This window comes from Petromyzon marinus, chromosome 31, assembly GCF_048934315.1.
Source record: "Petromyzon marinus isolate PM22_M1 ecotype Great Lakes invasive population chromosome 31, UKy_Petmar_22M1.pri1.0, whole genome shotgun sequence".
NCBI lineage: Eukaryota > Metazoa > Chordata > Hyperoartia > Petromyzontiformes > Petromyzontidae > Petromyzon > Petromyzon marinus.
In genome coordinates this window covers 11,105,806-11,132,393 of record NC_133697.1, presented here as the reverse complement: position 1 = coordinate 11,132,393, position 26,588 = coordinate 11,105,806, and the positions used below count along the sequence as shown (strand labels likewise).

Here is a 26,588-nt window from a genome sequence, read left to right as displayed (position 1 = left end):
TTCGACTGATGCTTCTGTTGTTGTGGAGTAACTCATGCAGCCAGCTATGGCTCTAGGATTTGGTGTTACATGTTATGTAGTTTATTGTAAAAATTCGGTCACAGTCCCTGTGATCACTGTTACGTTGCAATTATGGCTTTATTTTTTGGTGATTTCGAAAACGTTTTTTGGTTTGGACATGTTTGTTTTGTTGTAGTACGGAGTTAGACTGGTCTTAATCTAAGTTGTCTTGTGGTGGTTGTTGTTGTTTGACTTGCATCCCACTGGGATTTTTTGCACACAGCGTTGGTGTACGGTGCTTTTTTCAGGAATATTTTGCTGTTTTTTTCATGGATTTTCTGTTTGCACAGTCACATAGTCACTTTAAGATGTTTTTCTTGTTCGTGTTTTTGTTGTTTTGTTTGTTGTGGTTGCACCCGATTCAAGAGCCGAATGGCTCACAGGGCTATACCAAAATAAATCAACTGAAACTGAAAAATATTTTTTTATCTTACCTAGAAGCCTGCACGTGTCATTTATAGCAAATTTTTTACAAAAATATATAGAAAAGACATTTTATTAACAAACATGGCATAGACGGACACAAGAAAAGAACAAAGCTGTGCAAGCGGAAGAGGCAACGGGTGGAAATATTCTTTGGTACCGAGGCTGAAATCTATTTTGCTGAATGAAATGTACTTTAAGCGCAATGTTGGCACTCGCAAACCATGCGGTAGACGGTGGCTATGTTTGAATAACGCGAGCCGGTGAATTTGTGAGTGAGATAAGCCCTGTTTAGCTTTGGCCCAGTTTAACTTTATTAGTCCTGTTTAACTGTAGCCCTATTAAACTTTATTAGCCCTATTTAAATTTAGCCCTGTTTATCTTCAGCCCTGTTTAACTGTAGCCCTGTTTAACTTTAGCCATGTTTAATTTTAGCCCTGTTTAACTTCCGCTACCCACCACCCATGAGCCCAGGGACAGGAGCCCCAACGCACGGCCGCTTGGAACCGCAAAGAACAGCGTAGCCTAAAAGTCGCCGCTATGAAAAAAAGAGCAACTACTCGCGCTACATTTGACGATGCTCGCTGACCCGTTATTCGTCATCCAATGTATTTATTCTAGTGACCTCTGCTGCATCATTTAAAGCTGCTATCGCGTTTAGAACAAATCACACCAACCCAGGCAAGCAATGATTCCGCCATTCACACCGATAACGGATTTATGAGCGCGATTGCTTGGCCGTCGACTTTGTTATTGTTTCCAGTTTGTTCCGTCCTGTTCACTCCATTGCGCAAAATGTATCATTTGTAATAATTCACTCGCACGCACGTCTCACGGGCATAAATCGATTTGATACAATTGATGATCATTCCGCAATTAGCCCTGGATGGCAGTCACTTAATAACGAACAGTGAAAGTCAGAGGCAGTCGCTTTTGTATAACAATCGTGGTCTACGACTTTACACCCACCTTCCGGTAAACTCCAACAAAAGTGAAGATAATTCAAGTGAGCAATGATGCAGACTCTCTCCACCTCACTTTGAAAAGGTGGGAGGCACGGAAAAAGGAATGTGGAGTGAGCGTTCCATCTCCTTCTCCGCTGTCCTCACCGCCTCCTCTCCCACTTCTCCCCCTATTTCTCCCCATCTCCCTACATTTGAATGCTCTTCCCTCTCTCATCCTCTTTGCCTCTCGCCGACCCCCCACCTCTTTCTCCAACGGTCTCCTGACGGGCGGCTCAGCTGGCCGTGATGCCGCGTTCGCCCGCGCGTGCTACCAAGCCATTGACGTACGCGTTTCCGCGCTCCGCCACCTCCTGCTTGAGGCTCGCGAGTGAGCGCGCCACCTCGTCCGCCGCCATCGAGTCCAGCGGCAGGGCCTTCACCTTGTCCAGGAAGTCCCGCACGATTTGCTCGCCCTCCTGTGTGATTACGGGGGGGCAGAGGGAACGACGACGACACCGGGGGGGGGGGGGGGGGGTGGGTTGAGTCTGCGAGGGAGCCAGTGAAGCGATCAAGCGGATGATTGAGCGGGCGAGGGGCAACAGGGGCCAGGTGGGCGAGAGGGTTGAGAGTGTGGACAAGTGAGCGAGAGGTCGTGAGAGTGGGTGAAAGGGCCCAGTGATTGGGGCGAATGAGTGGAGGGGGGAGGGGTAATGGGCGATTTGGTCAAATTGGCAAGCCAGGCAAGTGAGTGGAGCGGTCAAACGAGCAAGTGAATTGAGTGAGCATTCAAATATAACGGGGTGAGCAAAGGTTCAAACGGGAGGGCGAGCAATGACAAGTGACTGAGCGGTTTGAACGGGTGGGTGAGCGTTGGCAAAAAGCATTGGCCAAGCACGAATAATGAACTTCTTTCGCACCGTACGTAGCCAACCGTGAAAGTCAAAGGCAGTCGATTTTCAACGGTTTTACTTAACTTGATTCCTCTGTCTGGGTCAAATCTTGTAATCAAAATTTCGTCCACTTCCCGTTGTCCAATCAATTCCACATTTTGCACACGTACTCAGATCCGGTAACAATGCATGGCTGTATAAAAATCGGCATCAATTAATTCGCTACTTTAAAGCAATTAACATTTTGTATGGACGCCTTATTATTTATATATTTGTGCAGGTCAAAAACGCCGCAGTCCCTAAACCGTGGAATCGGCTCGCACAGAACCCAGGCGCCGCGTGTCTCAGGCGCCACTGACGTACTTCTCGACCGTGAGTTAAACCAAGTTGTTAATAAAACTGTCGTTTTTAAAAAACTTTTTTAAACGAGTTTATTAATCGGTGAACTGCTGCACACGGTACCTATACAGCAGCGTCTCCGGCACGGCGATGATGAACACCCCCCCCCCACTCCCTCATGCCCCCCCACTCCCCTTACCTCTCGCTCGGAGCGGAGTTTCTTGACGGCTGGTTCTCCGTCCACGTCCGACGCGACATCCAGGGCCTGGAACTCCTCGAGCTCCAGCGCCTTGCGCCGCGCGCTCTCCACAACGTGCGGCGGGAAGTGAGCCAACTCCGCCACATGGATCCCAAAGCTCTGGTCGCACACGCCTTACACCGCAACCGGGGTGAGGGGGGGGGCCAGGGGTCAGAGGTTAAACCGTGCGCAGCTCAGGATTTAGAATGCGAGCCGCTCAAATCGTCGTTGGGGTGGGGTGGTGGGGTTGACTCGTGCGATAATCCCTCCGCGGTCAATAAAATAACAACCACTGTGTGGAGAAGTCACGGGTAGTGCCCTATGGAGGGATACACCCACGTCATCGGAATGTGGAATTTCCACCACTGGCTCAGGGCTGTAAACAGGAGATGAGCACCCACTGGCTTGACACTAAAATCGAGCAGGAAATCACTTCCTACTTAAAAACCAAAACAACAAATCAACAAACCGCATCCACCGCCCGCCCCAACCTCCGCTGCCACCCTTCCCCGGCGGCGGCTCACCCTTGCGCACGCGGTAGAGCATGGTGAGGGTCTGGTGCGAGGTGAGCGCCGTCACGTGCAGGTTGGACACGCTGGGCACGTGGCCGGCGAGCGCCGTCAGCTCGTGGAAGTGCGTGGCGAAGAGGCAGAGGGCGCGCAGGCGCGTGGCCACGTGCTCCGAGATGGCCCACGCCAGCCCAAAGCCGTCGTAGGTCGACGTCCCGCGGCCCAGCTCGTCAATGATCACCAGCGAGTTCTCCGTGGCCGACCTGGCGAGCGCGACGGAGACGGAGGGGGGGGGGGAAATATGAACACGTAGATCGCCGGTGTTCGAACGGACTGTGCGGAGGGGGGATCAAGTGCGGTAACTCCTAGCGCGTGGTGTTCACGCTCGTAACGAGTTTCCGCTAGAACACGGTTCTTTCATTCGGGAACGCTTTCTACACAAGGCGGAACGCCCACCGTTTTGGGGTGCTTTCTGAGCGGTCGACGAAGAACTACTTTCTTCAACTGCGCGGTTGAGTGGAATGTTTAACGGTGTGTGGCAGCGTACCCTCATCTCAGTTCTCCGTCCTGCCAAGGGACGACTGCAGGCCGAATTTATAGTTCGCAAACGTCGTTCAGGAGCAGCAATTCCCCGCATAATGCGGCACTTTTCAGGAACGCATCTAGCGTGTTAAAACGAGGGAACTGCTGTACTCTTAAACGAGTGCCTATTGAGGCCGGAACTGTGCGCGAGGGAGTACGAGGTTTGTAGAGTACAAGGGGGATGTGTGGGATGGGTGAGGAGGAAGTGAGTTGAGTGAGGATAGCGAGGCGAGTGAGGGGAGCGTGCTGGGTGATGTCCAAGTGGGTTAGTGAGGTGGCTAAGGTGCGACATCTCGGGAAGCTGGCACCCCAGGGCTTGGCCGTGGGCTGTTATTGGGTGGGTATGGGCGAGCGATTCTTTGCTGTGTGACTGACTGATGCATCAATTGCCTTTTTCTGATCAACTGACTAATCAATTGATTGATCAACCCTCCCACCCCCCCACCCCTAAAAGCCCCCGCCCCCATACCGGAGGATGGCGGACGTCTCGAGCATCTCGGCCATGAAGGTGGAGACTCCACGGAGCTGGCTGTCGCCGGCGCCGACGCGCGCCAGGATGCAGTCGACGACGCTGACGCTCGCCTCGTCGCACGGCACGAAGCAGCCCATCTGCGCCATGAGCACGATCACCCCCGTCTGCCGGATGAACGTCGACTTGCCGCCCATGTTGGGGCCTGGGCGAGCGATGGGCGCGTCGTGTGTGCGCGTGTAAGAAAACAAACATGCGGGTGGTGAACGCTGGAAGCATCTCCAACAACGACGCAACGGTGTGACAGGCACATCGCGGCACATGGGCACGCCACAACATCTCGATGGTGCAACGGAACAAAACGGCACGACACCAACACGACACGGTGACACCGAATACGATGACAACAGCACAACGACACAAAATCAGACAACATCAAGTAACGCGACGGGCACGACACGCCGCCACAGCGCAACCGACACGGACGACAGCGCGCATCGCACCGGTGATGATGTGGAAGGTGGTGCCGGCGCGGTGGAAGGCGACGTCGTTGGGGATGAAGGCGACGTCGTCCTGGGCCTCGAGGCAAGGGTGCCGCGCCCCCTTGAGCACCAGGTCCCCGCCGGGCGGCGAAAGACGCGGGCGCACATACGCCACGGGGGCCGAGTGCGACACCAGCGCCAGGCTCGTCAGCACGTCCAGCCGCGCCACCACGTCGCTCAGCAGCTGCATGGGCTCCGTGTAGCCTGGCAAAGCCGGCGGGTGGTAGCGGGGGATTGGGTAGGGCAGTGCGTGGGATAGTGGGTAGGATAGGTGGGGTAATGGGTGGGATAGTGGAATGAGTGATGGTGGGAGTGGGAATGTGTGATGGTGGGAGAGTTGGGATGAGTGAGATAGTGGGATGAGTGATGGTGGGGTAGTGGGTACGACAGGGGGTAGGGATAGGTGGTATAATGAGTGGGATGAGTGATGGTGGGTACAACCGTGAAATAGGATAGGTGGGATAATCGAGAGGGAGAAAGCATCAATTTGACCATGATATAAAATGCTGATAGGTTAAGGCTGATGAAGTGAAAGACGATAAAGACACGACGGTTATGGTAGAAAATCATGGCGATGACAATGGTGGTGGTGGTGGTGGTGACGACGAGGGGCCGAGTTTGAGCTGCGACGCCACCGCTCACCGGCGGAGATGTTGATGATCTCGACGACGATGGCCTTCTGCGTCTCCTGGTAGTCGTCGCGGCAGCGCACGTACTCCTCGTTCAGCGCACTCAGCTTGCTGTGGGCAGCGACACGGTGACTCGGTGATGGTGACTGACACAGCGACACGGCATCGGTGACTCGGTGATGGTGACACAGCGACACGGTGACTCGGTGATGGTGACTGATACAGCGACACGGCATCGGTGACTCGGTGATGGTGACACAGCGACACGGTGACTCGGTGATGGTGACTGACACAGCGACACGGCATCGGTGACTCGGTGATGGTGACACAGCGACACGGTGACCAGGTGATGGTGACTCTGACACAGCGACACGGCAACGGTGACTGATGGCTACACAATGACAGCAACTGTGACAGTAAATAGTGACGCAGTAAGTGACGGTTACACAGCAAGTTTGGCACAGCATTTGTTACATAATCCCGTCAACGGCGACGCCTTCTGGGAGTGCATCATTTCAACACGGGCAACCTCTGGAGCCGTTTAGACATACAGTGTCTCATCAGCAAAGTCGGGCTCGCTTGAAGCCATGCCGGCGAGCCGCGACCAGGTGGTGTTATAGTAAACTTTGTGGCCGATGGGAAGTAAAAAAAAAAACTATTCAAGTGGATGGACAAATATATAGGGGGGAGGCAGACGTATCGCCCGCTCGCGTTTCGTTCCTCACATTCTCCGCAACGGCGCTCGCGATTATCTTCACTTGGCCACTGGAAGCGTTCACGAAAACGTTGCAACACAAACGCGCACGCTCTGCGTCGAACCCAGCGAGCGAGCAGGCAGGGGAGGGGGCTGGCGGCACCTGTTGGTGAAGCGCACTCCGTTCTTCTGGGAGTCGATGGTCGAGTACTTCTTGTTGTTGCGCAGCGCCTTCTCCTCCTTGCTCGTCACGCGGAAGTAGAAGCCGAGCTGCGCGTTCGAGTCCAGCTTCACCGTCTTGCCGGCCTCCAGACCTTACGGCGAGAGACGCCGACCAAAGTAAAAAAACACAAAAGATAAAGATGCTCCCCCCCCCCACCACCCCTCTCCTCGTAGAGCCTCGGGGGACAAGTGCTGTTAGCAAGCAACCAATCGGACGCTGGCAAGGCGCGCGATGTGTGCCTGGTGGTGTGGCCAACAGCACCACGCCAGGCCTGCCTTCGTCTCCGCCGATGCTGCTGTTTAACACACTGCACGAGGCCGAGTCGACCTATGGGAGGCCGAGGACCGGTTCAGATTATTCGTAATGTTGGACTGAGCGGGGATTTCAACCCGGGTCATCGGGTTCGATGCACGGTGCGAGCTCACCATTACGCCACCCTCTCCCCACTCAAAACGACACGCCACACTCGCGCATGCGCGCAGATATTCACGTGACGTACACGAGACCACGGACACGAGAATCAATAGCTTCGAGACGTGAAGCTGAGACAGCACAATCGGGATAACGTTTGGGGCAAGGACAAATATATATTTTTGTAAATACATGTTGATATATCACGATCTCACATACGTGCAAGGACAAATCATCAATAAGCCCTTAGCGAGATTTGATTCAACGCTCTTATGTACATGTGTGCGTAAGCGTGTTTGTGCCTGCGCGCATTTGATCGTGCAAATGTCTACATGCTCGCGTGCGTGCGTGCGTGCGTATATACGCGCGCGCGTGTGTGTGTGTGTGTACGTGCGTGACGGACCGAGGTCCCGAGCAGTGGAGCTCAGCGCCTTGTCCATGTCTCGCTCCAGCTCGTCCATGCGACTCCGCAGCTCCTCCAGGTTGGGATCGAAGGTCGACTTCACCAGGAACTCGTGGTTCTCCACCTGCACAGACAAGAAGAAGAGGACGAGGGGGATGGTGTTGAGCTGAGACCTCGTGCTCTCGCGCACGCTCACTGCAGGCAAAGAGACAAACTCAAACAAAGAGACACCTCGATTTCCCAGGCGATTTAACGGAACTGTCGCGATCCGGGGTCACGGTCCCTGTTCAAGATTCGATTGCTCTCTCGTACCGCTTGTTAATTGTCATCTGGATGTCTCTGTACCTCCTTGATTATACCGTGTGTACCGGTCTCATCTGCACTCTTGTCTTCTGTCCTGGCTTCGTTGGCTGATGTCTTTCCTTTCTGTCCCATTTGTACTCGTCTCTACCGTCCCGTTTGTCCCACCCGTAGTCGCCTGCTCGTCCCTGCCTCGCCCGTTCCGCGCGTTGCAACCGTTACCCTCGGCGGATAAACGTGCGTTCGCTTTGCGCGCATCGAACTCAAATTACCGATCTTTGAATCGTACGATCCGATCGGACGCAAGCGTCGCCGGGCGCGGGAAAGGATTTTGAACCGCCAAGCCGTCGCAAGCGGGCACAAGCACCTGCTCCATGTCCAGCGTCGTCTCGATCATCTCCTGGAACTTGGAGAAGTCGTTCTCCAGCTCCAGCAGCGGCTGCACAAACAGCTCCTCCAGCAGGGCCTGGCGAGGGCCTGTCAGGCGCACGCACGCGTAGACCGAAACACCCCTGCGGCCTTAACAGACTGTTGGGCCCAAGTGCTGTAAGCGAGTAGCACCTATGAAGGTCAGAACGGCACACAAGAGCGTGGGGGGTTCGCCAGAACCACGCCCGGCCGCCTTTGTCTCCCCAGCGGCGATGTTTACACACAGCACCAGGTACAAATTTTTGGCTGAGTCGACCTAGGGGAGGCCCAGGACCGGTTCAGATAATTATCATCACTGGTGTTGGCTGTGAGCAGGAATCGAATTCGCGTCGCTGGGGTTCGTATCCCAGCGCGCTAACCACTGCGCTATGGCTCCACCACCGCTCCCCTACACACAAAGATCCCCCGTGTAGCCTGTAACAGACTGTTGGGGAAAGTGCTGTCAGCGAGTAGCACCGATGAAGGCCGGCACAGCACACGAGGGGGTGGTGTGGCCAGCACCACTTACCCCGCGCACCTATAAGCACGGTTGGCTACGTACGGGGCGGAAAAAGTTGAACACGCACGCACTCGCTCGCACGCACATGATGGACACACGAGCACGCACCCTGGTGGCGCCGCAGGGCGCCGACGAGGGTGGGCAGCAGTCCCGCCGCCTGGTACACGCGGTGGCAGTCCTGCAGCGTGGCGGCACGCCGCTGGAAGCGCTTCGACAGGCGGCCCAGGTCCGGGAAGCGGCGCAGCAGCTCCTCCTGCAGCGCCTGGCGCAGGTCCGGGTCGTCCACCAGCGACTCCACCACGTCCAGCCTGTACGGCACGGCACGCACGGCAGAGCCGTTCCAGGCGTGGCAGAGTGGCTCCCGACATCGGAGCGCCGAGCCGGCACCGCGGAGATCCGGGGTTCCAGTCCGTGATTAAACCGCCTCCCTCAAGCGCAGCGAGTTGATGGTCTCGGCGCGGTCACCGGTGACCCGCACAGAGACCCGTGGGCTCACAAAAGAGATCCGCAAAAGTCGCGCATATGTTTAGAGAAAGACCGGTGGGACTCGTATATAGACTCGCAGAGAGGCCCACAGACTCGCAGAGAGACCCATAGACTGACACAGACTGAGTTGTGATTCAACCGGGTTCTCAAGTGTAGCATGTTAATGGTCTCGGCCAGGTCACAACCGCAAAAAAACCCATGGGGTTTTGCACTTAATTCTGCCTAAATTCCAGCTTTGAACTGCCGCGCGCGGGGGATGGAGTCGAACCGGCGACCCCTGCATTGCAAGTCCGGTAGCGCTGACCATTCCACCGCGGCAGCGCCGCTTGCCATGTTGAACGCGGAGAGGGGGCGAAGTGGCGACGAGTCAGACGTCTCCGAGCAGAGTCAACGGAGGACCGTTGCACCAAACGTGTCACACCTCTACCTCCAGCGACAGCCTTCACATAAGCTGCTCTTGGCTGCCGTACACCGGGGTCTCGACTAATTTGTTTGATCCACGAAGCACGGGGGGGGGGGGGGGGGTGGGTGGGGGGAGGCTGACCGCGGGAGTTGCGCAGTCCCCTTAGACCAACCAGTTCACAGCAGCCTTGCGCACCTTCGGTTCTCAATCGTTAAAAAATGTAAAATGTTAATAGACACACAGAGGGTTTGATGAAACAAAGTTGGTTGTACTTTGGTGCCCTGGGGGCGAGCGCATCCCAGGTTAAGATCCACCGACTTAGAGGAAAGTCGACCGCCAAGCGACGTGCGCAAGGCTCTGCCAAATAAGCCAGGTGGCGCCATCAGGCCACGCCGCTCGTCCTTTCATTCAGGCCGATAGCGACACCCGACGATGCACGCAAGTGGAATCGCGCGTGCGTGCGTACAAGCGACGACGAGCGCTTTGACGCGAGGCGCGTGTCCCCGATGGCACGCCGGCGTTTCCCTCGGTCCTGACAGCACTGCGGGACAGAACGCAAGGGGCGGCACAGACGGAACACGAGAGGACAACACGCGGCGAGCCGGCCGCAGACGAGACGCGCTAAACCCTTCGCGCGCTTTTTTGAAGCGACGATTCGTGACCACCTTCCCCCCCCCCCCCCCCCCGAGTTGCATGCCTGCTGACATTAGCAGCGAGAGGCTGCTCATGTCAGAAAAGGCAAAGGCCCACCCCCCCCCCCCGCCCCGTTTAGCCTTAACAAACTGTTGGGGCGACTGTTGTTGGTGAACACCGACGAAGGCCGCCGCGCGTGCTGCGCTAAAGCCAAACTGTTTTCTTTTAGCAGGCAAATGCCTAACTGCACTATGAGCTCTTTTTCAGAGGTGACCCGGCCACACACATGATAGCTCATCGAGCATCCGAATAATCAAATCGCACGTCGATTCAATATGTGGAAGGCAAAACTGGAGGAACCTGGAGAAAAATCCACGCGACCAACTCGGTGGGAGATAGAGAGAACACGCGCGGACTTCGGCTATACACCACGCATCGTCAGGGTCCTGGTCCTAACTTACCACCTCCCTGCGTACCAGGCGACGGAGATAACAACTCGGCCACCACGGCGTCCCATAGGAGTGATGGGTGTGGCCAGAAAAACGTCCGGCCGCCTTTGTCTGCGACGATATTTACACGGCGCACCACGTACCCATTTGAGACCGAGTTGACCGAGGGGAGGCCTCGGACCGATTCAGATAACCGTCACTGGTGGTGACCGTGAGCGGGAATTGAACTCGGGTCGCCAGGTTCATGGTGCGGTGCGCTAACTACTACGCTACAGCAGCACACAGACGCACTGAGCAACACAAACATAGGGTGTTTGTGTAACTATCATACACATTCTTTCCAGACCAACCACAACAAGATGACGCCAACGACGATGACAACAACACCGACGACCCCCAGGGGCATCCGGGGCAGCACTAACATATTGACCCCGTTCCCAGAAGACCATGTGGTTGATTGGGATGTGTATAAAAAGCAGTGATTTTTAATGCGGAGGCTTCGACGATGTGAACGGGGCGTACTAACCGCTCGTCTATGTTGTTGCAAAAGACCGGACCGGCTGGAGGGAGCGCGATGTTTGAAAAAACAAGATGAAGCGGATACCGGGTGGGTCAGAGGTCAGAGAGCTGGACCGAAACTTGCCGAGAACTTTTCAAATACAGGCTTGCCGCACAGATTCATCGTCGTCCCCCGCTCCCCTCCACCGTGCGTAAAGAAGAAAAATGACACCGAAATCACTTTTTCGCTACAAGTCCCGCGAGAGGTCTCCTCCGTAGCCACTCAGTGGACAAGAAAGGGCGACGCTTGCTCCGTGAGAGATTTCCAAACGAGGTGACGCCAAAAAGGCGCGATTAAAAAAACTTGGTAAGAACAGGGAAAAAAAAAAGGCATCGTGAAGAAGCAGTGGAGGAGACCGCTTTCAGTTCCTCACTCTGTTAGTCGGCGTGGGCACGTGAGGGAGAAGTGGCGGGCTTGGGCGCGTAGTCACGACATCCATAGGAGAGGGGGACCACGAGGATCCTTCTGTGTCCAAGAAACCTTTCCTTTCGCCCGTGTCTGTCCGTCCAACCGTGTTTTTTTTTTTTACAAATAACGGCGTTCATGCATATCCGCCTCTCAAAACCACTGCCGAATCTGAAGCATGCACGCAGGCTTCGCAAAGAGGCTCGGGAAGAAATCCGCCAGAACCGGTTGCAGCGATTGCCCGAGCTCTGTGATCGTATATTGTCGGGATGTTTGTGTGTCCGTCTGCCCGTGTGTGTTTGTACACCTGAAGACACTGCTCACGTTTCCAGGGACAACCTACAAAACCCAAAAAAACCAATCACTTACCGCACAGCTTTACCAACACCATAACAAAATTCACCGCACACGGCTCGCAATCGCCACGACAAACAAAACTAAGACATGCGCTCCAAGGCACTCGCCCGCGTTAGAACGCGGGGCATCCCGTCGCGTCCGTGCGTTCTGCATTTGTAAAATCGACTCTCCTTACAAAATGGAGGCCGCCTCCATGCATGGGGGGGGAATCGGCAGCCTTTTTGCCCCGTGGCGTTTTAACGCAAATCCAACGCACGAAGCCGCGTCCGTGCCACGCGGGAGTCGAAATCCCAGCGTTTCCGGTGGACGGGTGGGTGGTGGGTAAGCGGGTAGCTGTTGTGGTTGGTGTGGGCGGCGGGGGGGGGGGGCGAACTCGAGACTCGCTTCGCTGGTTTTCGCCAAGCGCCACTGGCGTCGCCGTCGCGACCGCCGCGTTGTTTCTTTACTGTCGCTGACCGCGGTAGCAGCCCCGGATTATAATCCTCCGTGAACGGATCGATTCCGTCACAGGTGGATTCTTTCTATTCACTTTTTTTTTAACTACGGCGGCAACAAAAATAACGGCGGGGACACTAAACAAATTTTTTTTAAAATTTAACCAGGTAAGGCCAACTGAGCTATATAGCTCTTTTTCAGCAGCGACTGGGCCACGCGTAATGATAGCTCAACGAAATAGCTCATCACGTGGACATTTTTAGCAGCCAAATACTCTAAACGCGTTTTTCTAAACGTGGAGGGAAAAACCGGGAGACTCATTCGCTGCCTTCCAAAATGCACTTGTTTGACAAAATATAACAAACCGGGAGACTCATTCGCTGCCTTCCAAAATGCACTTGTTTGACAAAATATAACAAAACGTGTAAATTTGATCCTGTCTGCAAGCAGTAGCAAACGGTGTTTTTTCAACGACGCATTATAAGTTCGTTTCTAACCCTGTCGATCTTTGCAATTCAAGCAAAGCTGATGAAACGTTGCATTGCGAAACCGGTTCAGGGTTTTGCTCGTCTTGAAGCAATGCTGCTGAAATTGCGCACTCCCAGAAGGTTGTGAGCGTAGCTGATGGGTTGTGTAAGAAATGTATATTGTTTTTTTTTCATGTGGGGAGACGAATTATACGTGAAGGAGGTACACGCCGTCTGCTTAATCACTGTTACAATTTTAAAAATGGGAAAAAAGTTAAAAAGACAAAAAAGTTAACTGGAAACGCGGTTACGAGATGTCGTGATAGTTTCGTGTGAACGCACCGGGGATGGGAACCGAACCCATCGTTGGCCCCGTGAGTGGCGTGCTTATTCACGGTGTTACAATTAAAAAAATGGGCAAAAAAAGTGAAGATGACAAAAAAGTGAACTGGAAACGCGGTTATGAGATGTCGTGAGAGGTTCTTGTGAATGCACCGGGGATGGGAACCGAACCCATCCTTCGCCCTGTGAGTGGCGTTTAGCCCCCGGGCTGTTTTGGGGGGGCAGGTGTCGGCGGCAGGGGGCAGCACGGTTGTTTTCGAGTTCTTTTACTTGGCTAACCGATCAGACCGGTCCGCCTGGTTTTCATATGGCTCACCGCGCACGCCGCCCACACAACACAACTGCCACAACCGCACCACGCAGAACCCACCACCACCCAACAACCGTCACAACCACACCCACTCGGAACCCACCACCACAGCCCAACAATCACCACATCCACGTGGAACCCCACCACTACCACAGCACAACAACCCCCACAACTGCACCCACGCTGAATAATTGACGCAGCGGTGTTTTTAAGCGTTCGCAGCAACCGCCGCTGGGTCGCCACCGCGGGGCGTTGATCGTTACGGCTGGCGACGGTCGAGCGAAGTTTGGCGGGCGGGGGGGGGGGGCGGGCGGGCGGGGGGGGCGGGGGGGGGGGCGGCGGGCAGGGGGGCGGCGGGCGGCCGGTGACCCTCAGAGACGGAGATCACAGAGCAGGGCGGCAACAACAATACGGCGGGGACACTCGTCAACTAAAACTAAACTTAAAACTATCTTCTATTTTACCGGGTAAAGGCCCCACTGAGCTATACAGCTCTTTTTTCAGAAGCGACCTGGCTACCACAAATGATAGCTCAGCGAAGTGGCTTATCGCGTGGAAATGTATCGCAGACAAACACTTTAAATGCGTGATGTTTCTAAAAGGGAGAAACCCGGAGGACCCGGAGAAAAATTCACGCGACCACGGGCAGAGAGACACGGAAACTCCAAATATACAGCAGCGGGCGTCAGGTTCGGGATCAAACCCACGACCTCCTGTGTACCAGGCGAGGGAGTCAACATCTCGCCACTCCGCACACGCGGCCAGTCCGCGACGGTCACACACGGCTGTGGCCCGGCGCTTTGGAGGCGAAGGTTGGCGGATCAAAACTTCCAGCCGGGCCTGCCAGGTGGTATGGGGGAACGCAGTACAGCAAGCGGGTTTCATGAACCCCACTATTGCAGAAGTTTCAGTGTTATCATTTCCCCCGGAATGCGTGGGGGGAGGGGGAATTTTCTCCGGGTCCTCTGGTGTCCTTCCACATGAAGCAAAACGATCCATATTTTTTTACGGAATCACCCAAGCATTCCGGCAATTCCTGTAAAGTCTCAATTACATGGCCATTAAAACTTCGTAGGTAATTTATGTAATTTTATTATTCTTTATTTCTACGTGACTTTACCGAAAAAACCAAAGAGTAATTATTCTTTGTGCCAAAATCCCTTGGCACAGACATCATTACCAACATCATCATCATGATGATCCCGACGATCATCATCCTAATAAAATAAACACGTGCCGTGCATTACAACGCTGTGCAGCAGCAGCAACAACACCAGCAGCAGCTATCGGCCTGACGGATGCGGGACACTGTATCAAACACTGTCACAGCCTGTGGGCTGGGCAGGGCAACAACAGAGAAGGGAAGGAGGGAGGAGAGAGGCGGAGGCGAGGGGGGAGGAAGGTGAGGGAGGGAGGCGAGAGGGAGCTGACAGGCAAGAGAGAGGGGAGGGAGGAGAGGGAGGGACACTTAGACCCCTAGGCAAGGATGAGTGGGGGGGGATAGGTTGGACAGCCGTGTTTCTGTAGTCTGGTGTCAAACCGTGGATGTTATTCTGTAAAAAAATGAGCCACTTTTCCTGAAATAAGAATTACCTCCAACGTCACACCCCGTAAGCAATGCTGCTTTTCTGCTTACGACCAAATCACCCGGGAATGCGCCCGGTCTCATCAGACCTCAGAAGCCCAGCCCGGTGCGATCCTGGATAGCTCTTGGATCGTTGATGTCCGCGCCACAACAAGGCCGTTGCGAGGGGCTGTCGTGTGCAAGTGCGGGGGAAAAAAATATAGAAAATCCACTGGTGCACTGTGATGGAGCACACTGCTGCATCTGCGCTCCCCCCCCCCCGCCGCTGCGTTCACCGACCCGGCACTCTCCAGCGTCAAGTACGGTCAAATAACACCCACGATCCCGCATGGCGTGGGGAGGCCCTCATCGAGCAGCGGAATGACCAAGAGCTGGGCATGTACCCGTATGATGATTAGGATACCTTGATGGTGGGGTTGTGGGGATGTCTTCTCTGCAGAATTTCACCTCCCCGGCCAAATAGCTGCTCGAGCTAAGGAATCGGAACCGAGGTTAAACGCGGGATGAGGACGGTCGTGAAAGGTGTGGGAAGGATAAGGGAAGGGGGGGGGAGATTAGCGGGGGGGGGGGGATAGGGGGGTGTGGGGAGGATAGGAAGGATTGGGGGGGGGCGTCATTGTGATAATTGTGGGGGGGGGGGGGGACTTGGGGTAAAGTCATGTGACTCTCCCGCCATTGAGCGCGGCATCAAGTGCCGGACAAGTTGTATCACGCGTCTACGCACGCCTGTGCCGGCAAATCAGCACAAAACGCCCGCGCAAGCGTACGTGGATACAAATACATGTGCGCGTGCATGCAAAACCATACAAAAACAAAGATCCCCCGTATAGCCCTTAGCATACTGTTCGGGCAAGTGCTGTTTGCCAGCGCCTATGAGGGCCGAAACAGCACGCGAGGGGATGGGTGGCCAGCGCCTTTGTCTTCCCAGTGGCGATATTTTACACACCACACCATTTACTCATTTGAGGCTGAGTCAACCGAGACGAGGCCCAGAACCAGTTCAGATAATCGTCACCGGTTGTTGGCCGTGAGAGGGAATCAAACTCGGGTCACTGGGTACACAGCGCAGTGCGCTAACCGCTACATTCCTCCCCTGTGTATTAATTATTATTATGATGATTTAGCGTTTGTTTACCCAGGGAAGCATCACCAAGATTGTTTTGTAGGAGGGTCCTGGCAAGTTCTCGCAGTGCGGGGCGACGATTGCCACCGAGTTACGCCAATCGAGTAACTTTTCAAATCTGGAACCCTGACGCCGGCGCACAACGGCCGACTCTCGTCAACTACGTCACGGGATCTTTACCGTCCACCGTCAAGCGGACACAGCACGTATCGTTTTGGTTAATACACTACCACACGAAAAAATAGGGGCGGCCGCCGAATTCCGAAACCGTGAACCTCTTCTGCAACGAGCGGGGGAACGCGCCACCGCTCGGGCCAGCGCGTCACCGGCCCACCCTCCCCACCCACCCCTCCCCACGTGCCACACCTCTCCTCGATGCGGTTCTGGTCCAGCAGCGGCTGCTTGATCCACTGCGCCAGCAGTCGCTGTCCCTGCGCCGTGCGGCACCGGTTGAGGAGCCCGAACAGCGACTGCGTGCGGCCCCCCTCGTCCGACGAGCCCTGCCGAGGGGTCGCACGAGGTCACGGTGGACGGAGGAGCGGGGGGCGGCAGAGGGCGACTCGTGACCTCACTCACATCTGTATTCGCTCTCGCACTCACCCACACCCGCTCACTTCCATTTAACTCGTTCTCTCACTCGGCTCTCCCCTACCACCAAAAGGTCCACCCTCCGTGTAACCCTCTCATCAAGTCGCGCTCGCTCACTCAGCCAGCCGGCCAGTCGCTCGCTCACCCTCATCTGCATTCACTCACTCGCCCACTCACCCTCAACTATTGGCGCCACGGTGGTGAGATGTTAACTGCCTCGCTTAGTATACAGGAGGTCGTGGGCTCGAACCCAACCCTGACACCTGTATATTTGGAGTTTGTATGTTCTCCCCATGGTCATGTAGATTTTTCTCCGGGTCCTCTGGATTTTCCCTCCACATTTATAAACATCACGCATTTAGAGTATTTGGCTGCTCTAAATTTCCACGTGATAAGCCACTTCGTTTAGTGATCATGTGTGGCCAGGTCGTGTCTGAAAAAAGACCTACATAGCTCAGTGGGCCTTACCTCGTAAAATAAAAAATAGTTTCGTTTTAGTTTAGTTTATTCACTTTCCCACTCACACTTCCCCTCCGTCGCTCGCTCACACTCCCTCTCGCCGAGTTACTCTCTCTTGCTTCCCTATTTATCATCTCACTCACTCACACTCTCATTCCCCCCCACCGCCACTCTCTCTCCCGCTCTCATGCTCTGCCTCTACCGCACCCGCTCTCTCCGCACTCAACTTCCTGTCTCCGTCTCGCTTGCGCTCTCGCCCTCTGACCTGGAAGAGGTTGAGGGCGCGCACGGCGGCGCTATCCAGGCGCACGTACTGGCCCAGGTCGAAGGTGCTCAGCTCAAACTGGCCGAAGCCCGACTCGTCGGACGTCAGCTCCAGGTACTTGACGAGGGCGGCAAGTGACGACATCGCTACCTGGGTCACGGCGAGGAGTTGGATGTGGGCGGGGGGGGGGGGGGTGGCGGAAGATGAGAGTGGTGCGGACGAGGGTGGAGAGGATGCAAAGGATGATGATGATGATACAGAATTATATGGATGAGGAGGCCGATGAGGAGAATGAGGATAAGGATGGGGATGACGAGGGGTCGGGGACGATCAGTCGTCGAGTGGCTCAATGGCCGTGTTCGATACACGAGCCGGCACCGCGGAGGGTTTGAACCCGCCTGTCGTTTTTTAATCAATGTTTTGGGAAACCCTTTTGATCAATGTGGCCAGATTTATCGACGGAAAGTCCCAAAACGGAAACAGAACTTTGTGCTAAAACGTTGATGACATCGTACCGTCTTGAAGAAAGTAGCTGCGAGTCTGCCTCGACGACAAGACAGGCACGGAGCGAACGCGGTCGCGCTTTCTACCTGCGTCGGGGAAGCGTTTTAACAACTCCAGGTCGCTTGCCAAGCGGAGAGAACCGACCAACTCTCAGTGCCCATGACGGCGCCAGCTACTCGTGTACTTCCGAATTCCCCGCACCTCCGATTAGCATGGTTGACTACGTACGGTGCGAAAGTAGTTCAACGTTTAGACACACCACACCCATGCACACGCGTACTTGCTTCTCCATCTCGGACAGCGCGGCGCTGTTGGCCTGCTCGCCCTTGCGCGTCTTGAGCAGGCGATTGAGGTCCTGGACGATGTCCTTGGAGGAAAACTCCACCTTCTTCCTGTCGGTGATGAGCAGCCCGCTCCGCTGCACCACCTGTCAGCGATCGGGCGCACGGACGACGCTCGCGTTAACCGTGGCCTACTTGTCGAGTCGCGTCGGCACCTGCGATAAAGCGTACGGCGATTCGATTTTTTTAGCGATTGTCAACATCATCGTCGACACCGTCGTCGTCCGCAGCCATGATCAGTCCACTGCTGGATGAAGGCTTCCCCAAGGTGCCGCCACCTCTCACACGATCCTGGCACATTCTTGACCACCGGCCATCGCCCCTACGAGTAACGCGTCCTGCCCAAGCCCACTGACTACTCCTGTTTCTAGCAGTCACACTAAATCTTGTTTTTTGTTCCATTTGTCGCATTTATTTTCATTTTCATTGTCCAATGTCCATGTTTCCAAACGTTCTTCTTCAGGCCAATTGAAGTGGAGCATGCTTGGAATTACACTGAGAGACAAAGAGAGGAGCGCATGGATGAGAGGAAGATCGTAAATAATGATCCCCACCTGACACCACATGCACTGCCACCACGACACCCCCGTCCCAACCACGCTCCACCACACTCCACCAGGTACCACCCCCATCCACCCAACACACACCACTCCAACACCACGTGCCTCCCCCGCCTCCCCCACCACCCCCCGCCCCCCTAACCCACACACACCTGCCGCAGCTTCCCGGCGTCGGCCTGCACCTCCCCCGCGGGCAGCACGCACTCCTTGGGCCCCAGCTGCACCAGCAGCGCCTCCAGGTTGGAGAACTGGTCGTTGTCGGGGAACTCGCACACGCACAGCCGGCGCAGCGTGGTGTCGGCGAAGCCGACGCCCACCACGCGCTGGGCGTCGGCCCCGCCACTGCCGCCGGCCGCGGCGGCCGTCCCGCCGGGGCCGACGCCGCAAGCCAAGCCCAGCTTGATGGCCACGACGCCGGCGGAGGCCGACATGTCCACGTTACCGAAGAGGATGTCCTCGAACTGCGCCAGGTTTCCCGGGGACGCCTGCGATGGGGCAACGAGGAAGAGGATAGGAAGGAGAAAGAGGAGCACGGTCACTGTCGTTATTGGGGGCGCCGACGTGGCCCAGCGGCGGGGCGTTATCAGAATATTTATGTATACTGGAGGAATGCGATGAGCTATGAAGCTCTTTTCACAGATGTCCAGTACAACAGCTGGAGCGGCTGGCGAGTGATACCCGAGACCTCTCCTAGGCCCCGACTACCCCCCCAGATTTAACAACCCGCAATGACCAGCGTGGCGAAGTATGGTCAAAACAACCTCCACGATCGACACGCAGTGGGGGGAGGCCTTCATCCGGCAGTGGATTGACAGAGGGACGTACGGTACCTGGACACGCTTGTCAGACGAGGGGGTTAACCTTGACCACGAGTCGGCAACCTGCGGCTCCGGAGGCGCATGCGGCTCTTAAAGGACTTGCTTTGTGATGTTATTATTCATTAAGGACCACCGTCTCATATTCACGTGGCATTGGCGGCTTTTGAAATAGATTATTTCACCGAATTCGAACAAAAATGCCTCCTCTTGTTATTTTGGTTGCCGACCCCTGAACTTGATGAACGGCATCGATGCCCGCCCGCCCGCCGGCCGGCCTGCCCGCCCTCACCTTGTAGGCGAGCTGCCAGTCGTTGTCGCGCGAGGCCTTGCCGGCGCGGTTTCGGTACACCTCGACGCGGTACTGCCGCACCAGCAGCAGGTCCCGCACCACCGACTCGAAGTTCATCTTGCTGAGCACCACCGACTCGAGCTTGCGCGAGCCTGCCGAGCGGCAACGCCGACAACGCCTTATCAAAAACTTCGCCGTCTTTCAAACAAAAATGACAAAAATCTAAAAGCTCCGGCATATTTCGTTTCATTTAGGTGAGGACTCAAAGAGACCGGCTGAGTGTCGTTTGCAAGCGTGACGCTTGGGGGTTGAGCACACAACCCAAATTGCCCAAAATGCCAAGCAGCCAGCAACAAGCAGCACTCTTGAAGGTGTAATTCATGAGTTGATAGGTTTCTTGAATTGGTCAAGGTCGGGTAAAGAGAGACTATGAGTGGAAATTCCAAGCAGTGTCCGGTGTGAAGCAGAAGGCGCATGAATGAGGAGATGAAATAGGCAGCCTGGTAGACAGTCCTCAACATGTGGTTGAACCCCCAGGCCGCCCTGGCAATTCCTGCAGATAAATTCTAAACTAAACTATTTTTATATTTACCAGGTAAAGGACCCCTGAGCTATATAGCTCTTTTTCATAAGCGACCTGGCCACGAATGATAGCTCAATTAACTGGCTTATCACGCGGAAATGTATAGCAGCCAAATACTCTAAACGCGTGTTGCTGATTCTAAATGTGGAGGGAAAAACCTGAGGACTGGAGAAAAATCCACGGGGAGAGAGACACGCAAACCCCAAAATGTATTATACAAGCATCGTCAGGGTCGGGATCGAACCCACGAGCTCCTCCATACCAGGCGAGGCAGTCAACATCTCGCCACCGCATTCACGGTAACAATACCCAGAGTCTGGCTGTGTCGGGTGGTGGAGGGTTACGACACATTTACACTTACGCAATCCAACCCAAAAATCTTTATTAATGGACCCAGAGCCTGTTTCACAGTGGACGTTAAAAAGCAGGCCGTGTGTGCGAGTGGCGGCGTTTTGGCTCAAATGTACCACCCGTTCTTAGGAAATCACCCGTAAGTTACTTCATTGGGGCAAACCAAAAGCCACGTGGGTCCACTCGTGCCGAGTCCACGTTATGCCGCACAGGGACAGCTGCCAATCGGGGGATCCCCGTGGAGAAAACAAATACACACATACACCGATAGACGTTTTGTGACGTTAAGGGGCACTATACATCATCATCACCACGACTTAATAAAGGAGGAGCTGAATTAAAACCGACGAACGAATAACGAAATGTATTCGTGAGTTTGTGAATGACTGACTGAATGACCGACCACAGGAAGGCGCGAACCAATGAATGACGTGAAACGACTGGATACGTGGGACTCGGTGAATGATTTAACTACTTCATTAATAATTGCGTGGACGAATGGCTGCACGGTGGGCAGAAAGAACGCGTTAACGGAATGAATGCACGAACGACTGAATGCACGACCGACAATGAATTAATGCAGGAACTGAATTAATGCATGCACGAACGACATAATTAATGCACGAACGATTGAATGCGTGAACGGCCGAATGAGTGCAACGGACGCACGAATGCAAACATTCGCGACGGGATAACCGAGTGAACGACTCGCGTGGACTAGTGGAGGAGCGACTTAACGAACGAATGACCGGAGGGGGTGGTGGTGGGGGGGGGCTGCAGAATTACTGCACGAACGAGTGAGCGAATGAATGAGTGAATGAATTAGTGAATTAATGCACGACTGGAGGTGAGTGCTGTGTGTGTGTAGCTGTTAGCGCTACGCTGCGCTATGATCCCCACACCCCGGGTTCGATTCCCGCTCACGGCCAACACCGGTGACGACGATTATCTGAACCGATCATGGGCCTCCTCCCCCCCCCCCCCTCTAGGTCGACTCAGCCTCAAATGAGTACCTGGTGCGGTGTGTCAAACATCGCCACTGGGGGAGAACAAAGGCGGTCGGGCGTGGTGCTGGACACCCACCAACCTCGTGTACCGTTACCGGCCTTCATAGGTGCTTGCTCGCTAACAGCACTTGCCCCTACAGTCTAAGGCTACACGGGGGATCTTTGTCTTTATGTGTGTGTGTGTGCGTGTCGCGACGCACCGGTGCCCAGCATCTTGACGACCGCCGTGGTCTTGAAGACGTCTCGGGAGACGAGGAGGGCGTCGCGGCCGTGAACGGTGTAGAAGTCGGCGCGGTCGAAGAGGCGAACCGTGGCCTCGGCTTTCTCGCTCATGGAGGCGAAGAAGCTCACGAAGCCGTTCTCCTGCGCGGGCTCCAGGCTCAGCTGCTCCTTCGCCTGCACCGCCGCCATCTCTCGCTGCCGACAGTTGTTGTTTGTCTGTATGTTATGTACGGCACTGTATAGCTGGACTTCTTTCGCGCAGTACGTCGCCAAATGTGCTAATCGGAGGCGCTGGTCGATACTATTGGTTGTTGTTGTTGATATTGTTGGTTGTTGTTGATACTGTTGGTTGTTGTTAATAGTTTCCGCTGCTGCTGTTGCTTATGCTGGCGATGTTGTTTCTGCTGGATGTGTGGGCTGTTTGTCACTTGTCCAACGCTACCGTTACTCGCAACGCTGCTGTTGCCAAGTCTTTACTGCTGCTGCTGATGATGTTGCTGCTGCTTGCTTTGTGCTCCTACAGTCCTGCTGTTGGTGTTACTTCTTGACAGAAAGTCTGTTGCTCCTGCGTGCAGCTATCGCTGCTGCTGTTTCTAATGAATGCTTCCGGTGCTAAGGATTAAAGCTGTGCGTTTCTATTGTTGTTGTTGTTGCCGATGGTATTGCTTCTTATAAAATTGCTGCTGCTGCTGATGATGAAGATTCTGCTGCCGCTGCGTTTTCCCGCCACGGGAACAGCACGCTTTGCAACACGTGTTGTTTAATGCTAATGAGGCCGTGTGCGGATGTGACGTCGCGTTCGTCTTATGATATTTATGCATTTATTATGTTAATGAACAGTTCCTCGAATGCCATTGGTCGCATATTATGCTAATGTGTGTACTCGTGACGACGAATATATTAAATCTCTGTTGAGATTATTTCGCACCCTGCTAATCGCAGTTCATTATTTTAAAAATGTACTTATATATTATTCTTATGCTGAGTGTCTGCTGCTGCTGTGTCCTGTACAACGCTTTGAGATCCTTGAGGAAAATCCGCTATACTGATGTAATTATTATTATTAACAAACTTAACACGCAACAAAAAGCCGTTATTAAAGAAATGAGTTTTCTATTTAGATTTAAAAAGTGCATCGCTTCAGTGGCTCCCCACTAATTGTAATCGGAGCTCGGGACACGTTCTGCGTTGTTAAAAAGCGCGGGAAAGAGGCGGCGCGCCCCTGCCATTTTGTGACGTCGTTGGGTCGGAGGTCACGTGTCCGCGACGACGCGAACGCTGCAGAGATCCTCTACTTACGAACGCTCGACTTACGAACTTTCAGAGATACGAACAAACCCAGGTCCCGGACGGCCAGTTTGCCTGTTCGGAGCGAGAGTCGTGAGTTCAACCGCCTGCGCAGTAGACGGCGGCATCTACGTCTGCGGAACGTGAAGAATCAATGGCATTTTCCTCTGCAGAACGTGAAGAACCAATGGCATCAACGTCTGCGGAACGTGAAGAACCAGTGGCATTTACATCTGCAGAACGTGAAGAACCAGTGGCATCAACGTCTGCGGAACGTGAAGAACCAGTGGCATTTACGTCTGCAAAACGTGAAGAACCAGTGGCATCTACAGAACGTGGAGAACCAGTGGCATCTGCAGAACGTGAAGAACCAGTGGCATCTACATCTACGGAACGTGAAGAACCAGTGGCATCTACAGAACGTGAAGAATCATTGACATTTACCTCTGCAGAACGTGAAGAACCAGTGACATCTACATCTGCAGAACGTGAAGAACCAGTGGCATCTACATCTACAGAACGTGAAGAACCAGTGGCATCTACCTCAGCAGAACGTGAAGAACCAGTGGTATCTACATATACAGAACATGAAGAACCAGTGGCATCTACATATACAGAACGTGAAGAACCAGTGGCATCTTCAAAACGCGAAGAACCAGTGGCATCTACAGAACTTGAAGAACCAGTGGCATCTACAAAAGGTGAAGAACCAGTGGCATCTACATTTACGGGAGATTATACAACTTTTAAAGCCATTCTCCGTGTTTAGTGTACATGGCCGTACAACGCGCTTGTAACCAACAGGAGTAAATTTGGACTTACGAACAAATCGACTAACGAACAGACCTCTGGAACCTAACTCGTTCCGTAAGTAGAGGAGTCCCTTTACCTTGGTGACGTCATGTAACTAGTTTTACGATGCTAACGTTAACATGACGTCATGTAATTCGTTTTCCGTTCGCCGCGTGGGCGTAGCGTCATTTGCGTTTGATCCTTTGCCGCCCGCTTTATGACGTCACTGCAGGCGATCTCAGTTTAGTTTCATAGTTTCATTTATTTGCTATAGCCCTGTGAGCCATTCGGCTCTTGAATCGGGTGCAACCGCAACAAACAAAAACACATGAACAAGAAAACATCTTAAAGTGACTATGTGACTGCAAACAGAAAATCCAGGGAAAAACATCAAAATATTCCTGAAATAGCACCGTACACCAACGCTGTTTGCAAAAATCCCAGTGGAATGCAAGTCAAACAACAACAAGAAAACTTAGATTAAGGCCATCAGTCTAACTCCGTACTACAATAAACAAAAACATGGCCAAACCAAAAAACTTTTAGAAATCACCAAAATAAAGCCATTAATGCAATGTAACAGTGATCATAGGAACTGTGACCGATTTTTTTTTACAATAAACTACATAAATAACATGTAACACCAAACCCTAGAGCAGTGGTTCTTAACCTGGGTTCGATCGAACCCCAGGGGTTCGGTGAGTCGATCTCAGGGGTTCGGCAGAGCCCCCGCCACGGAGGTCCGGACACACTTGAATTATTGTGTAAATTTGTGATGACACACACGGCCCGCTTGGCCATCACTGGCTGCAGATGATCATGCTACACTGCTTGGCCAATCAGCGCTGCGGGGAATTTAGTGCGTACTCAGTAGTCAACGTGTGACTGTTGTTGTCGTACGTCGTGTGATTTCTTTAATATTTTATCCATACTAACTATGTCGGGCAAAAGAAGAAAGTGGTCGGACGAATATGTACAACATGGATTCTCATGTATCACGGAACGTGATGGGAGTGAGCGTCCTATCTGCATGATTTGCAACGCCAAGTTGAGCAACTCTAGTCTTGCACCGGCAAAACTAAAGGAACACTTCTTGAAGCTGCATGGAGACGGGGAATACAAGAACACAACACTTGCTGATTTCAGGGTGAAGAGAGCCAGATTCGATGAAAGGGCCACTCTGCCTGCTCTTGGATTTGTACCTGTTAACAAACCGATCCTGACAGCATCGTACGAAGTTGCTTACCTGATCACAAAGTAGGGCAAGCCACACACCATTGGTGAAACACTTGTGAAACCAGCTGCATTAAAGATGGCGAATCTGATACTCGGAACAGCGGCCGAAGGTAAATTATCCCAAATTCCCCTTTCAAATGACACCGTCAGTGACAGAATAGAAGACATGAGTAAAGACATCTTGGCTCAAGTAGTCGCGGATCTGATTTCAAGCCCGGCAAAATTCAGCCTTCAACTCGACGAAACCACAGACGTTTCTGATCTAAGCCAGCTTGCTGTTTTTGTACGCTATGTGAAAGACGACATGATAAAAGAAGAGTTTTTATTTTGTAAGCCTCTTACAACAACAACGAAGGCAGCCGATGTGAAGAAGCTTGTGGATGACTTCTTCAGAGACAACAATCTTTCATGGGATATGGTTTCTGCAGTTTGTACGGACGAAGCTCCAGTCATGCTGGGAAGAAAGTCTGGTTTTGGTGCGCTAGTAAAGGCCGATGCACCACACATCATTGTGACGCATTGTATTCTGCACAGGCATGCGTTGGCAACAAAAACCTTACCTCCAAAAATGGCAGAAGTATTAAAAACTGTGGTGGAATGTGTGAACTATGTGCGAAAAAGTGCTCTGAGGCACCGCATCTTCAGTGAGCTGTGTAAAGAAATGGGCTCTGAATTTGAGGTACTTCTGCTCCATTCTAATATTCGGTGGTTATCCCGGGGACAGGTGCTGAATCGTGTTTTTGCCATGCGTGTGGAATTAGCCCTGTTTTTGCAAGAGAACCAACACTGCCATGCAGATTGCTTCAAAAATCCTGAGTTCATTCTCATTTTAGCGTACATGGCTGATATATTCGCAGCTCTCAATCATCTCAATCAGCAGATGCAGGGTGGTGGAGTCAATATCATGGAAGCGGAAGAACACCTGAAGGCTTTTCAAAAAAAGCTACCGTTATGGAAACGATGAACAGAGAACAATAACTTCGCAAACTTCCCGCTTCTGGACGACTGTGCAAGTAAGATCGAAGATGTGTCTGGAATCGGAGATATTTCTGTATCCACGGAACTGAAGCAAACAATTGCCACGCACTTAGATGAGCTTGCAAAGTCTCTCGACGGATATTTCCCTACAAGAGAGTCATATCTAGCAT

General features: G+C 53.5%; 1 protein-coding gene across 2 annotated transcripts; it reads right to left on the bottom strand.

Annotated features, from left to right (window-relative positions):
- Nucleotides 1-540: 540 nt before the first annotated feature.
- Nucleotides 541-23,941, bottom strand: MSH2 (mutS homolog 2). 2 transcript variants are annotated; one of them, XR_012945731.1, is made up of 17 exons: nt 22,104-23,941; nt 19,963-20,114; nt 19,008-19,340; nt 18,235-18,381; nt 17,451-17,600; nt 16,505-16,638; nt 8,693-8,892; nt 8,024-8,133; nt 7,357-7,480; nt 6,483-6,633; nt 5,639-5,736; nt 4,958-5,200; nt 4,455-4,659; nt 3,419-3,666; nt 2,856-3,028; nt 1,638-1,903; nt 541-1,520 (listed from the first exon to the last, which is right to left on the bottom strand). XR_012945731.1 is itself a non-coding variant. In XM_032964050.2 (16 exons), exons 1-16 carry the CDS (start codon nt 22,312-22,314, stop codon nt 1,721-1,723), a joined length of 2,862 nt encoding a protein of 953 aa, XP_032819941.2. In that variant the 5' UTR covers nt 22,315-23,941; the 3' UTR covers nt 541-1,720. The 2 variants fall into 2 exon arrangements, 1 of the variants encoding a protein (XP_032819941.2); XM_032964050.2 differs by having other exon boundaries at nt 541-1,903.
- Nucleotides 23,942-26,588: the final 2,647 nt, after the last annotated feature.

What these genes read in the sequence shown, in the direction of transcription:
- MSH2 (XM_032964050.2), bottom strand. Translation starts at nt 22,314, where the DNA reads ATGGCGGCGGTGCAGGCGAAGGAGCAGCTGAGCCTGGAGCCCGCGCAG. An exon ending in ACGCCGGGAAGCTGCGGCAG is followed by an intron (nt 18,382 to 19,007) that starts GTGTGTGTGGGT and finishes GATCGCTGACAG; the next exon opens with GTGGTGCAGCGGAGCGGGCT. An exon ending in GCTCTACCGCGTGCGCAAGG is followed by an intron (nt 3,029 to 3,418) that starts GTGAGCCGCCGC and finishes TTGCGGTGTAAG; the next exon opens with GCGTGTGCGACCAGAGCTTT.